Source organism: Lutra lutra, chromosome 10, assembly GCF_902655055.1.
Source record: "Lutra lutra chromosome 10, mLutLut1.2, whole genome shotgun sequence".
Taxonomy (NCBI): Eukaryota; Metazoa; Chordata; class Mammalia; order Carnivora; family Mustelidae; genus Lutra; species Lutra lutra.
Window position 1 is genome coordinate 103,605,769 of NC_062287.1, and position 16,356 is coordinate 103,622,124.

The window sequence follows — 16,356 nt, forward strand, 5'->3', positions numbered from 1 at the left end:
CTATTGATGTTTAGCTTGGAGTACAAATTTGGACTGCATCCGTTATCAGATGCAATATGCTTGGGGAAATAAATAGCAAACAAATGTTGACTCGCAGGGCCTGGATAGTGTGGCCAAAGTCAATGCAATGTATAGGGATGATTAGGCCAAATGTGGAGAAAATGTCAATGTAGTCAGGATCCAGCCAAATGCTCTGGGCGGGACTAGAGGCCCAGCAGGGTCTATTTGTTAAGAACATCCTGGCCATTGGCTGCAGGCATTTGTCCCTGAACAGTATTTTTAGCTTTGGTTGGAATCTTGCAGGCAGAACTGCTTTTCCATGTCCTTTTGGCAACTTCCATGAGAGTGGCAGTCCATGCATGTAGTTCCAGTCCACAATGGTGTCTGAATTTTCATAAGCCACCCTCTTGTGGATCCAGGAATCACTTGGTTGCACATCTACTTGCTCTGAAATAGAGAATAATTTGGTCTCTGCATTTACTTATTGATTGTGTTCCCTTTTGCTAATGTAGAGACCTTTTAGTGAGCATCTACATGGATAACAAAAAGCATACTAGCAGCAGAGTCCATTTTTATCTGACTATCTCATCCCCAGAGGAGGGCTTATTTTATACACCAGTCTGAGCCTTGCTACTGGCCTGACCAAGCAACCAGGCCATTAGCCACAGCCCATTAGTTGGTGAAAATACAGCATGTCTCATTGGCTGAGGTTGCCCTGATAGCCATCCATATTGCAGGAAGCTCTGCCCATTGTGCCACACATGTTCTTTACCAGAGTAGGTAAGGGAGAGGTCCCTTTTAGGTTGGAATGTAGCCTCTCTCCTGTGCATCCTTATAGAAGGTAACTAGAGGAGTCATCCGTGAACCAGGCCCATGCATCATCTAGGAGGTCTCTTTATCTGGGTCCTCATTAGGCCAGTAGAGTCAATGGCTCTAACAGTGATATGTCTGGGAGACAGAGAGGCACTTCTGAGATATTTTCAAGTTGGAAGACCTGTATTTACCATTTTTGTTTCACTACAGAGGATTTCTGAGCCACCCGAACTTGGTAACTTGGGGCCTCTGTTCAGATCCATAACATGATTGGGACTTCTGGTCCTAAGACTATTTTATAGCCATAGGTCACATGCTCAGTGTCTGCCAAGAACCTAATATGGGCTAATATTTTTCTACTAAATGTTTAAGAAGAAAATAATTCAATCTTGAATAAATTATTTGAGAGAATTGATAAATTGGTAATAATTTCCACCTCATTTTATGAAACTAAAATAATCTTGGAAGAAAACCTGACAAGGGTAATAAAATGAGAAAATAATAGGTCATCACTCTTGCTGATATTACACAAGTATAAAAATTCTAAAAAAAAGTTAGAAAAACCAAGTCCAGAATTACACAAATAAAGACACTGCTAATTGAGTTTGCATCAATAATGAAATCTAGACTTATGTTCTAGAAAATTATCCATGTGTTTTACCACAATAGCAGATTAATGGACGATATAGTCATCTCAATAGATGAGTAAAAATATTTGGTAGAATCAATCAACTATAGGTGATTAAAGAGCAAAATACTAATATGAAAAACTTTAGTTTGATTAAATTTATTAATTTTATTAAATTTGACCACATATATCAAATTAAAGAACTTTAATTAATAAATTTAAGACCTTTAATTTGATAAAGTTTGACTCAAATATCCTACATCAAATATCACATTTTGTAATGAAATATGGTAACTTTTCTTCTGAGATCAAGAATCAGGTGAAGGTACCCACTATGACCACTTTTGTCAGCTCTTTGTTGGAGGTTCTGGGTAGAGTACATGGTAGCATTAAGGAATGAAAGATAAAACAGCTTTCAAGAAAAAAGAAAACTGCCATTGTCCCCAGGTGAATAGTTGCATATGTGAAAAATACCAAGAATCTATAGATAAATTATTACAGTATTATATGAAAAGCAACTAAAATTTAGTATACCAGCACAGGTAAGAGAAATAATATAATTCCAATAGCATGAAAATATCAAATACTTATGAATAAACCTGAAAAAAATATGCAAGGACTCCAAAAAGAAAATTATCAAGCTTCCTGCTTAAACCTAAAAAGACCTAAAAAAAGATGAGATATTATATTCATGAACTAAAGCCATGCATTATAGATTCATTCCAATACTGGTCAAATCACACTTTCTTTAAGGTAGGCTCCACGGACCCAGCATGGAGCCCAACACAGGCCTTGAACTTACAACCCCATGATCAAGACCTGAGCTGAGGTCAAGAGTCAAATGCCCAAGTGACTGAGCCACGCTGGCACCCCCACATCAGATTTTCTCTTTTAAACTTAAACTTGGAAAGCAGTTTTTGGAAATAAAGGAACAGTAGATGAAAAAGTTCTAGAGATTTATTGTAAAACATGCTTATAGTTAACCACCCCATACTGTACACTTAAAATGTTGTTTAAAAGCATAAATAAAATACAGAAAAATATAAGGAAGTGCAAATTTCAAGAAATTATGGGCAGGCAATTGACCAAATATAGTCAAAGCATTCTCAGAGTATATGTGGGACTTACTATACCTAATATCAAGACAAACTGTAAATTGATTATCATCAAGATAGTGTGATATTGGTGTAGGAGTAGATAAGATACCAACTCAAAACTACAAAACACTGCTGAAAGGAACTAAAGACCAAATAAGTTCTGTGTTCATGGATTGGAAAATTTATATTATTGAGAAGACAGTACTCCCCCCGCTCCCAAGCAATCTATAGATTGAATACAATCCTTATTAGGATCTCAGTGGCATTTTAAAAAAAGAGAAATGGGAAAACTGGTCCTAAAACTCATATGGAAATCCCAAATAGCCAAAACATCCTGAAAAAGAATAAACTGAGATGATATACACGTCCCAATTTCAAAACACACTACAAAGGTATAGTAATCAAAACTATGTTACTGGCATAGGGATAAACATATAGATGAATGGAATAGAATTGAGAATCCAAAAATAAATCCATTACATCTGTGATCAACTGATTTGCAGCAAGGATGCCAAGATCACTAAATAAAGAAAGAATAATCTCTTGGCAAATGGTGCTGGGCAACAGGATGTCTATATGCATAAGAATGAAGCTGGAATCCTACTGCTTATCATACATAAAATTTAGCTCCACATGTACCAAAGACCTAAATGTGGGAGCTAAAATTATAAAATCCTTCAAAGAAAACATAGTGGTAAGTTTTCATAGCCTTGGATATGACAAGGAGTTTCTATTTTATTCTGTTAATTGGTATTGGAAATGAGATTATTTTCTTGATTTTCTTTCCAGATGGCTTGCTAGTATATGGAAATGTCAATGATTTTTGTATGTTGGCTTTATATTATACCACTTTATTAAATTATTCCTGGTGTGTCCATAGAACAGGTTTAATTTCCAGCCTCATTCATTGCTAGGTGTAAAAGTCCTTGGTAAAACTATTAACCAAATTATTTGATTGTATGCGTTAGAAAATTGGAGCCTGAAGAGAGTACACAAAGTCAAACAGCTCATTTTTGTTAAAACAAGGGCAAAAATTTGAAGCTCCCAACTCAAGGGTTCCTTCAATCCACCGTATCATTCTCTCTGGGCTGGGCTCATAGTGTAGCAGGCTGTGGATTTCATGCAAAGAATTGTGGCTCACGACTGCAGTGAGGGGTATATAAATGCAATGAGATGGCCTGAAGCTTTTGGAGGAGAGCAGTATCACAATAAACTCTTTGCTAGTGAAAAGAGCTGGCACTGGAGTCTGTGACGGGATGAATGGGGATAGTCCCAAGACTAGAAAAACAGGCAAGAAGTTATCACAGTGGTCCATGTGGGGGAAAAAAGCTTCCAACTAGGACAATAACAAGAGTTGTACACGTTTAGCTAGTTGTACATGTTTAGTTGTACACGTTTTTGGAGTACATACAATGTGCCAGATATGGAGCATAATCTTATCTAATCCTCACACTACCCTCAGAGCCGTTATTGTCACCATGTTATGGATGAGGAACTCAGAGTTTGGAGTTAAATAACCAGCCCAAGATTATAGAGCTAGTAAGGGGCACATTCAGCATTCAAACCCCAGTCTGATGCTCTTACCCATTCACTGTTCCGTTGCTTCTCAAACTTCAAAATGCATGCCCGTCAGCTGGGGATATTGTTAAAATTCAGATCCTTTTTTCCCCCCAGGTTTTAAAAGAGAAGGATTTTTCCCACTATATTGAAATATAATTCACAAATAGGAATTGCATATTTAATCTGCTGAAAGGCTCTCATGCCCAAATATAACTTAAGCAATGACACCTAAAATAAATTCCTGTTGACTTTAAAGAACTTAAAATGCAGTAAAAATATTTTGTAGAACAGACTTAGCCTTGAGGCTTCTTATGATGACAGGTGTACTGTTTTGGTGTCCTTTGTTATATCAATTCATAATCCTGGAGATTCCTATACCTAAATTTGACAATGCTCACCAACAATTATCCTGCCTTTTTTTTTTTTTAAGGTTTTATTTATTTATCAGCAAGAGAAAGCATGCACAAGCAGGCAGAGGAAGAGAGAGAAGCAGGCTCCCTGAGAGGAAGGAGCCTGATGTGGGACTCAATCCCCAGACTCTGGAATCATGACTTGAGCTGAAGGCAGCAGCTTAACTGACTGAGCCACCCAGGCATCCCTATCCTGCCTTTAGAAGCTGAGGCAATCCATGTGACACATATATAATTTCTAATGGTTAATTTATTAAGCTTTTACTTCTGAGATGGAGCTTCTTAAAGGTTGGTTTTTGCCAAAATAACAGAACCAGGTTGTTATCCCTATCCACAATCCCTTTGTCTCAAGATTTTGCACTAGTTTTAATTGGACAAAAGTGCTCTATGAGTACCTTTTGTCAGCCCTCCCAAGAATGTACATTCATAATAAGACGCCTTTTGGTAGAGGAAGATTAAATCAGAAAGCAGTGTTTTTCCAAACTTAGACCACGATTCTGTGAGTTTGTCAGAATCTCGTGGAGCTGGTTACAAGTATAGATTAGCACATCTTGTCCCAGTTTAGTGGGTCTGAATCATTGGCTGGGAGGCAGGGACATTGGCTTCTTTACATGAGAATCCAGAGTAAATATAAATTGCAGTATTTTCAATGAATTCATAAGGGATATTTCTGTATCACCCACGAGGATCCCTCAAAGCATCTTGCAAAGCCCTACTTTAACAGTCCAATCAAACGTATCAAATATTAGGTGAGACACAGTCTCAGACACATCCGTGTGTTTGGGGAAGACATGACGGGTGTGTGGGGCTATAGTCTAGAATCACTTCTCACATTCTCCCTCCTGACTTTTTTTCTTACTTAGAATTATAAAAACTACAAGATGGGGTCGGGAGGGAGACAAACCATAAGACACTCTTCATCTCTCAAAACAAACTGAAGGTGGCTGGGGGGTGGAGGATAGGGATAGGGCGGCTGGGTTATGGACATTGGGGAGGGTGTGTGCTATGGTGAGTGCTGTGAAATGTGTAAGCCTGATGATTCATAGGCCTGTACCCCTGGGGCAAGTAATACATTATATGTTAATAAAAATAATTTAAAAAATAGAATTATAAAAACTTCAGCTATAAGAAGGAAAAGCCAAAACTGTGCCGAGGGTACTTTCTAGAATGCTAGGTCACCACCCACAGCTGAAGAGGCAAGAGATTTACAAACACTTGAAGAGGCTCACCTCCTTGATTTCTTTTTCCTGTGGTACCTTGGTTTGAGATCTGAAGCAAGGAAGGTTTCTGGCATGTTAAGAGGGCTCCTCGTGCTTTCTGTGTTGATTTATAGTCTTAATTATTGTAAGAGAAACAGGGAATTTTGGATGGTGATAATTTCGAGCAGTGGGGGTGATTTTTTAAAACATATTAATATAGCCGTTGACTTTGGGGATTTGTTTTTTAATAACCTGGTATGAAAATTCATGCAAGGAACTCTCACTAAAATGGAGCTGGGAGCTTCAGAAGGGAGGGGGCGGTCTCACGCCCTACCACTCCTTGTCAATTGGGAATCCAACAGGAAGAGAGAGACCTTGCAACCTTGCATTAGATACTTTAGCTACTAGGCATTACTGTCCCCAGCAGGGGTCAGAAAGTCGTTTGGCTTCCTCCAGCAACAGTCCTGACAGTGAGACAGTCACAACTCAGCCAATGGAAACTCACTGTACTTGGAGTCCCAGGTTGCTCCAAAGGTCTTGTTTTATAGCAGCCTGCCCAACCGCCCTTCTTCGTCTATGAAAGAGTGTTCCTCTCCATTGTTCTCCAGACTTGCCTATAGTTCTGTATTCTTTCTTGTTCTGCTATTCCTGAGTAAACCCATCTTTTGCTGGTAAAGTAACCGGCAGTTTTAATTTTAACCTTAACACTGCTGATCGGTAACCTGCTAACAGCTAACAAATGTCAGGTTCATTCTTCTTTGTTCCACTGCATTTTCTGTTTATTCTGTCCATCCTCACCATGATTCTGTGCTGCACCCCCCCAAACCCCGTCCCTCCTGCAGACTCTAAGCCAAAGGTGGGTGACGATCAGGTGAGGGTGAAGAGAAGATCTGAAAACAGAGACCAAGACATAGGTTTATTGGGTGAACTTACATTCAAGGTTCCAGGAGGTGGACTGGACAAAGGATCTGCTGCTGGGATCTGTGTAGCAACTTAGCCTAGCAACTCTTTATAGGCTTTCCCGTCCTCGTACGGCCAGCCTTCCAAGGAGGCCACATCCTGCCATCTGAACACTTCCTTACAAGGGAGATGTTCTGGCTTGGCCACGCTGGGAGTCCCTGACCTTGAATACTGAACATGAATTTCTGCACATTCTGCTTGATTGAATATAGAGGGAAGACGGGATCTCTACATTCTCAAGATAGTGATTAACAAGGGTATTCAGGATGTGTTTGTACAAACCAGCCTTCCAGCACATATACCATACAACCTCTGGTTAGGTAATTAATTCTCTATTAATTAATTAATTAATTAATTCCCATTAATTCCCACTATGTTTCACAAACTTCTTGCTTGCTCATGTCTTAGGAATTTTAATCCTTTCTTGTTTTCTTGCATTTATAGACAAACTGAGTATTCTCAAATTTGCAGCAAACCACACATTATAAAATGTTGTTAAATTGTATCAGAATTTTCTGCAATTTTGGGTGCTACAGCTGTATGGAATAATAGTATTAAAATTCTGACAAAATTTTATTTAGATCATTTCCCTCCTATGTTCAGGCTAATTAGAGTTCATCTATGAAGGGCAAAAAAGAAGATTAAGATAAATATATAATCTTACAGTATTTTTAACCTTAGACACCCCCTAAACATGTAAGAATGAGCAACAACAAAACAAAATAAGGGTTACAGTAAATAACATACAGATCCCCTCTAAAAAATTATTAAAATATGTGCTCAAAAAGGGTAAATGCAAATAAATGTTAGAAGGTGAATATATCAGCCAAATTTATTCTTTGGCCTAAATTTCATATTGGAATATAAAATCTAGAAATAAAATCTGAAATTATCACAAAACATTGGAAAAATGTAGTCTATTCCTTGTAAGAGAATACAGACTGTGTATTAGTTTATTGCTGTTGTTGTAACTAATTACCATGAATTTAGCACCTGAAGATCGCACCCATTTATTATCCCATACTTTGTACGGTTGGAGTGTAGGCACTACGTGGTTCATTTGGGTTCTCTGCTTGGAGTCTCACCAAGTTCAAATCAGGTTTTCTGCAGGGCTGTTTCTTCTGGAGAATCTTGGGGAGACCTTGTCTGCAGGCTGATCTAGGATGTTGGCATCATTTGATTTCATGTAGTCATAGGACTAAAGTCTGTTTCCTTTGCTGGCTGTCAGCTGGAGGTCACTAGAGACCTCCCACATTCCTTCTCTTGTGGACCCTCTCAAAGACAATGATAGCAGGCTGAGTTCTTCACAGTCTTCAGATCTTACTGACATCCCCTTCGGAGGTGACCTCTCTTTTGCTTCTAGCCAGAGAAAGTTCTCTGCTTTAAGGATTTATGTAATTAGATGGGGTCACTCAGAAAAATCCAGGTTAATCTCACTACTTTAAAGTCCTTGATCTTAATTATATCTGTAAAGTCCCTTACAGCAATACCTAGATTAATGTTTGATTGAATCAATTACAGAAAGCATCATTAGAATTCTGCCTACGACAGATAGAAATTAGCTCCAGATGGTAGAAAAACACAATTCACAGGTACCCAGAGTAGATTGAAATATAGCAGACTTGAGATGGCTCTACTAAGAAAGTCCAGCTTGCAAGGGAATTTTGCACTGGGGAATTTGGATTTGGGGTGAGTTCCTGCCACTCTGATGACAGAGGCTCCTTGTGCCTCAATTATTTGTGCAAATTATGTGTTTGACACTTGTTTTCCTTCCAGAATGTTAAATTTTGGTATGTGCTAGGCAGAGGATGGTGATGTGATTGGTCCCTGATAAACACCCTGAGTGCTGAATACTCAGTATATAATATACTCAGTATATAATGACCTTCCTTGGTAGACAACATTTCGCACGTCGCCACAACTCACTGCAGGAGGAATTAAGCACATCTCGTGTGCCTCCACTGGGAGAGAACCCTTGGAAGCTTGCACCTGTTTCATTTGGACTCTGGATCATGCACCTTTCCTTCGCTCTGTATCCTTTTGCTGTACTAAGTCATGGTGTGATATGACTATGCTATGATATATGCCAAGTCCTCCTAGCAAATCATCAAAACAGGGGATGGTTTTGGAGACCCTGACACAGAGGTAATCTTGTGAACTTTAAAACAAATAAAAATAAAACTTCCAAAGAATTAAATATATAGGAACTTCCCCCTTGCTAGAGAAGTAACTGCATAGAAAAAAAGAAACAAATCAATTAAATGGAACTCAGGTTTTACAAAGAAAAAGAAACTATGATAAATAAGAACATAAATTAATATAGAGGAAATTAAAAATTCTTTTTTTGAGGTTTCAATGATTACTTTTTATGTAAAATGTTGGTAGCTGCATTCAAAAGACAGAAAGTTTAAAGAGACAGAGAACTTAGAACTCATCACATATCTATCAGTAAAATGGTGTTGGAATAGGATATATTCAAGCAAGTTTTTCTAAATGTAAACAAAGGAAAATTCTCACATTTCATACACAATCTTAAACTCTTAAAAAAAAAAAGGCATCAGATATCTTCTCAATTCATAGTAACTGGCCACAATAGCAGATTCCAAAAACTGTTGTCCCATGTATGAATATAAATGTATAGAAAAATATTGTTTATGGAACAAATTCATGTGTCTATTAGCCATTTGTATGTCTTCTTTGGAGACATGTCTGTTCATGCCTTCTGCCCATTTTTTGACATGTATCTGTTTTTTGAGTGTTGAATTTGAGGAGTTCTTTATAGATCTTGGATATCAGCCCTTTGTCTGTAGTGTCATTTATGAATATCTTCTCCCATTCCGTGGGTTGCCTCTTGGTTTTGTTGACTGCTTCTTTTGCTGTGCAGAAGCTTTTTATCTTGATGAAGTCCCAACAGTTCATTTTCGCTTTTGTTTCCTTTGCCTTTGGAGACATGTCTTGAAAGAAGCTGCCGTGGCCGATGTCGAAGAGGTTACTGCCTATGTTCTTCTCTAGGATTTTGATAGATTCAGATCAAAAGCTTTTGCACAGCAAAGGAAACAGTTAAAAAAACAAAAGACAACTGACAGAATGGGAGAAGATATTTGCAAATGACATAGCAGATAAAGGGCTAGTGTCCAAAATCTATAAAGAACTTAGCAAACTCAACACCCAAAGAACAAATAATCCAATCAAGAAATGGGCAGAGGACATGAACAGACATTTCTGCAAAGAAGACATCCAGATGGCAAACAGACGCATGAAAAAGTGCTCCACATCACTCGGCATCAGGGAAATACAAATCAAAACCGCAATGAGATACCACCTCACACCAGTCAGAATGGCTAAAATTAACAAGTCAGGAAATGACAGATGCTGGTGAGGATGCAGAGAAAGGGGAACCCTCCTACACTGTTGGTGGGAATGCAAGCTGGTGCAACCACTCTGGAAAACAGCATGGAGGTTCCTCAAAAAGTTGAAAATAGAACTACCCTATGACCCGGCAATTGCACTACTGGGTATTTACCCTAAAGATACAAATGTAGTGATCCAAAGGGGCACGTGCACCCAAATGTTTATAGCAGCAATGTCCACAATAGCCAAGTTATGGAAAGAACCTAGATGTCCATCAGCAGATGAATGGATAAAGAAGATGTGGTATATATACATGGTGGAATACTATGTAGCCATCAAAAGAAATGAAATCTTGCCATTTGCGATGACATGGATGGAACTAGAGGGTATCATGCTTAGTGAAATAAGTCAATCAGAGAAAGACAACTATCATATGATCTCCCTGATATGAGGAAATGGAGATGCAACATGGGGGGCTTGGGGGTTAGGAAAAGAATAAATGAAACAAGATGGGATCAGGAGGGAGACAAATCCTCAGTGACTCTTAATCTCACAAAACAAACTGAGGGTTGCTGGGGGGAGGGCAGAAGGAGAGGGTGGTGGGGTTATGGACATTGGGGAGGGTATGTGCTATGGTGAGTGCTGTGAAGTGTATAAACCTGGCGATTCACAGACCTGTACCCCTGGGGATAAAAATACATTATATGTTTATAAAAAATAAAAAAAAACACAAAAAAAGAAATCTATAGTATTGGAACACTATGGTATTGAATCCAGCATCTTTAAAAATTATAATTCAGCATAATAATTTGAGAAGTCCTTTGGGAGTAACAAATACAGCAAACCTTCAGTTTTTGTCTTTCAGCACTTTGAATAGATCATCCCACTCTCTTCCAGTCTGTAATGTTTCCTTGGGAAACCTGAACTCACTGTGCTTAAGTTTGAGGCGAACATATGTACTTTTGTACACTATTTATGTTAGGTTTGTGTGTGTGTGTGTGTGTGTGTGTGTTTTGAGAGAGGGAGAGAGAGAGAGAGAGAGAGCATGAGCTGGAGGGGGAGGGGAAGAGGGAGGGAGAAAGAATCTTAGTTCTCAAGAACTGAGCCAGGCTCAATCCCACAACCTGAGCCAAAATTGAGACTAGGATGCTCAAGAGACTGAGCCACTCAGGCGCCTCTACTTTGTTTTTATATGTATTTCTTGTACACTATTAACTTTGGCTAGACTGCTTACATTTGTTATCCCTTTTAATATTCACAATAAACTTACAAGGGAAATAATATTATTATACCTCCTTTTTACAGAGTGTGAATGTGAGCCTTAGCTTGTTTAACTTTCCCAAACTTGAATAAACAGAGAGTAGAGAAACTGATCTATGCTTCCAGAGGTTAAGCTCTTCACCAGTGGACTCTGATGCCTTCTGGAACAATATTAAATGCTTGCATTGGAATGATTAAAATTACTTTTTAAAAAGATTTCATTTATTTATTTGAGAGATAGAGAGAAAAAAACATAAGCAGGGGGAAGGGCAGAGGGAGAAGCAAATTCCATGCTGAGCAGGGAGCCCAAGGCTCCATCCCAGGACCCTGAAATCATGACCCGAGTAGAAGGCAGATACTTAACCGACTGAGCCACCCAGGCATCCCTGGAATGATTTAAAAGATAACTTAAAGCTTATGAATTTTAGATCATAGAAATGTTAACATCAGGAGAAAGTAAAAAAAAATGAAAAGAAAATGAAAGACAAAAAAACAACATGTGGACTTGTCTCTGTCTTTCTTCAACACTCTTCCTTTTTGTAATTGGTGTCTGGGTTCTCCCCACTTTCCAGATGCAGACAGAACACCATGTGGGTCTCAGCTTGAGAGATTTCCGTGTCCCTGAAAGAAGGGGATGTTGGGAACAAAAGTCCTTTTCATGACACATAAAGAAGCCCTGTGCATGTACTTATTTGATAGCAGATTGAGAATCTAATTCAGTTGTCAAAAAAATCAATAATAGGCCTTCAGTTCAGATGCTTGGAATTTTATTTATTGTGAGCCTTGATCTCCAAGTTCACTTTAAAATTACAAGTCACATTCTTGTCACAACTGACATTTTTAGAAAATACAATAAAAACGCTTAGCTGGAACTTTTATTCCAACTGAGTACTGAAATGAATATATCTATTATATACATAAATAATCATATACATGTGCATACACACACATACAAATGTATATATATTTATATACATATGTACATATGCAAATAATTATATATACATATGCATATATATGTATACGTGTGTGTGTATACATACACACAAGGGTGAAAAATATATGACTGTATATATATATATATTTCTCTCTTCTGAGAAATCTTCCCTTGTTCTCTTATAAGCATATACTTTTAAGGCTTGGCCTCACTAAAGTAACTAAAACATTAATTTATGGAAGAATCAACAAAGATGGATTTGTGGGTTTACTTGATGCCAAGAAAGCTGGTTTTCTTTAGGTCCTTGTCTCCTCCTGGGGATGTTTATTTCTGGGCAAGTCACTTGGGTATCTCTGCTGCTGATTTCTTCCAGCTAAACCTGGAGAAAAAAAGGAAAGAAATATCTTTTGATTTCACATATATATGATTTAGGCTATTCTGCTTATTAGAAGGACACCTGAAAAAAAATCACCTAGCAGAAACAGGTTCCTACAATTTAGCATTTATTGGAAGTGTTGTGGGCCATACCAGCCTCCCAGGCCATCTCAACAGGCCTCAGGCAGACACCCTCATCAAACAGCACTTTTTGCCTGATATGCTTCCTGGAGATTCAGTGTTTGGAGAGTCTGGAGAATTGTAGATTTTAGGTGGTTGACACTGTGAGAGTGCCCCAGGGGCTCTCTAAATCAGTAGGAAAATGAAGGCAGCTGAGAGTGGGATGCCACACATATTCACTTAAGGCCGGCCCCTCTTCCTGTTTCCTGAGAAGTGCTGGCTGGGGGTCTGCTCAGATGAAGTTCTCTGTGGCTTTAGGGGTCTGGACGCTCCTTGCTGCCTTGACTTGGCCTTGCGCTGAGAGTATCTGTGGTAAATGGCCAGCTCTGGAGAACACTTCCTTGGAAGGGTTGTGGTCACTTTCCCTTCAGGGACGCTTCTCTCAAAGAGATCGGACCTTACAATTAGATACAAGAGAAATACTTTCGGCAAAGAAGACTGGAGTCTATATACTGAGGCCATCTGCAGTGGAGGGGGCAGAGCAGAGCACTGGGACCATCTGTAGAGGGGGACTCAAGGCATTGGGACCATCTGGGGTTAGGGGGAGCAGGGCATCAGGGCCATCTGGGGTCAGGGTAAGAGGGCATTGATACCTGGCTGTGATCCATGATCCTGGGGTTCAAGGAAGATTCTGTTTCACCCAATTTGTGTAGCAGCTACTCGTGCTCCTCAGGCTTTCCCTCAAATAATTTCTCAGTCACTTGAGACATGACCTCATGATGTCAGACTGAAATGACCCTAATATAGTGTGAAAAAAAAAAAAATGAAGCCGGAGGCCCAGCCTTCCTGTATGTCCATGTCTACTTACCTTTCAAATCCATCTTTAATCAACTGTTGGAACTCTTTTCTTCCTTTGGGAAGGATCTTCCTGATAATCTTATCTAGGTGACGCTAGGATAATATTTCAAACACATGGAGCCATTTGGAGCTTACTACCACTAATGTAGATCATCTGCCTTCTCCAATGCTACTTTTCCCCTCAAAACATCTCCCTGAATTTTCTTACTTTCTTGATGATTTATCTGTAAAGACCAAGAACTTACAGGCTTAAATAATGTTGGAATCTCTTGCTTGTGACATAGGAATGTTTTTTCATGCTGGGAAGATTTAGATCCTAAAAGCATTTAAGAATATCCTGGATGTGTTCCAAGGTCTCCTATTACTCTTTTAGGAGCTTTCCTAGTCAAGGTTTGAACCTCTAGCCACTCTTTTCTTTGTGAATTCTGGCTTTTTATTATTAATTTGTAATGGACATGTAAGTGAGCACCAATCCTATAGGAAAGAAGATATTAGACAATTAGTCCCTCTGACACTGAATGGCTTGCTCAGTGTCATGTTAGAAACTGTGGTTAATGTTCATCTGTCATACTTGGTCAGAATCCAGCACAATTTTACTTCCACAGGATACATTAATCCATTAGAAATAGTGATTATTCTTAAAGGACTGATTTTCTCTCTTCAGTGGACTTTCTTCAGAGTCTTTCCTCTATGGCTCTGATTGTCTCTGGTTCTGGTTTCTCCAGATATGGATCATACTCTCCCACTCTTTTTCTTCTTCCTCTCCAAAAAGCATTCCTGGGAATATGTCTCTTCTATTCGAATGCATTGCATTTTACTTCTGTCCCTATGTTTAGCCCTAGGTAGACCACTCTCTTTGGAATCTAATTTTTTTAAGAGGAGGCAGGGGGCTAGAAGATTGTCATTTTCTTATTCTTATGTGTCGATTTTCTTCCCTGTGAAATAACTGAAGTCTAGTTAGTTGAGGATATAATGATGCAGATATTTTGGAAACTAATGGTGATGTGAAGACTTTTATATGTTCTTTAAGCCTTGATTATGTCAGAGAAAGAAATACCTTTTAGTTAATCACAGAGGGCATAGCTGAATATTCTTTGAATTCTTCCCTGAGATAAATACGTATCTGACATTTTCTCTTATGATTCTTTCTGCAGTGAAAGTAAGTTGTTCTATGGACTGGTTGATGATCTCGGTTAGCCCATGTGGGTATAGCAGCAATCTGTATATATTTGCTGATGAATTATATCTGGGATCAGGTTGCCCTGTGACTCGGATACAAACATATGCATATGATTTTATATACCCTGTATATGACTGTGGGATCAGGATAAAGGTGAGGCTTGTGATTATTTATAAAAATAACTTCTAAATAGTTTTTTAGATCTTTATACCTCACACTAAAATTATTGTCTTTCTTGTTTTGTTTTAAAGAGCAAATTTTGCTTCTAATTATCATAATTTATGGGTGACAAAACCACAGTTCCTTACTTATCATTCACTGGACACTGGGACATCTGTGTGCATAGGACCTGATGACACGCAATTCTAGACTGGTTAGGAAACCGATTTTAAGTTGTCCCTAGGCTATGCTTGTATTTTACTAAAGCTTAGCAGACAATTTTAAATTCCTTTTGATGCTCCTAATGGGAAAGGTCACAGTTCCTGGAAAGGTATATCCTATTCGTTGGATCATTTGAGTTGCCTGTGCTTTGAGGATGTGTGTAGATTTTCACTGGGATAAAGTCTCTTACGTATTCTTCTAGGCATAAATCTTCAACTGTATTATTATCCTGGAATATTATCTTTTCATAGATTCCCTTATTCAAACAGGTTATATTCATACTACAGAGATATTTTGTCCAGTGACTAACTGTAATAGTCACCTACAAATAAGGTGTTGGCTCTATTAGAAATGAGAGAATGGAATGAAGCTTTAGAAGGCGCTTTTACCATGTTTCCAGGGTGCAAAGCTGGTTAATGGTAGTATAGACACCAAACCAGGATGATTACCGTTCAAAGCTTATACTTTAAACCACTCTGTTATTTGACCTCCAAGTCCTCCTTTTTGAGAGAACTGTTGGAAATCTTTCCATTAATGAGTCATAAAGATGGCTCTCATTGGCAGTTTAGGTTTGCTCCTATGTACTATTAAGATTTCCCCCCACCAGGCACTTTAAATACGCTCTTACAGATAATACTCCTCTTCTGTCCCAGTGGGTTGTCAGACCATCGTGACAGTAGCCAACTTTGAGATTGTAAATGTTTTCTACCTCTTACTCAAATGTGTGTATGCCTCCCCTGTTACTAGAAGTACCTTCTATTTAACCTTTGTGCTCCCCTAGGTTGTTGCGGAGGATACTCTCCTTTTCCAAACTGAGATGTACTTTAACCCTCGGAATCTACATTGTGACCCTCAGAAGATCCCTTTGGAGTGTTCTGCCTCTAGGTGAGTCCAATAGACCAGCCTACTTTGAGATGTATCTGCTTCCCCTTTACTTAAGATACTTCTGCAGAAGCATGAACTTTAGACTTGATTCACCCATAACCATACGTCCAAATGTGAAAATAGCCTCCCTAAAAATACTTAATACTTTTATTTTTTATATACATTCTAGTATAATGAGGTTATTTTGCAACAACTGAACCACAAAGAAGACTCATTACTCAGTTGCCTTAATAAATGGAAGAATCAAGCCTGATACTATTTTTCAGTGTCTCCTCCGTCCTAATACTTTAATACATCTCATGGTTTAATTCCATGTTAATAGAAGGGAACATAAGTTCTTCA

The 16,356-nt window shown here is 38.6% G+C and overlaps 1 protein-coding gene across 1 annotated transcript in view; it reads left to right on the plus strand.

Annotated features, from left to right (window-relative positions):
- OOSP2 (oocyte secreted protein 2) overlaps nt 1-16,356 on the plus strand; it is a 62,859-nt gene that overhangs the window by 44,491 nt on the left and 2,012 nt on the right. The window contains exon 3 of the mRNA XM_047693380.1: nt 15,911-16,014. Coding sequence (XP_047549336.1) covers nt 15,911-16,014 — 104 coding nt within the window. The remainder of the gene's footprint in view (nt 1-15,910; nt 16,015-16,356) is intronic.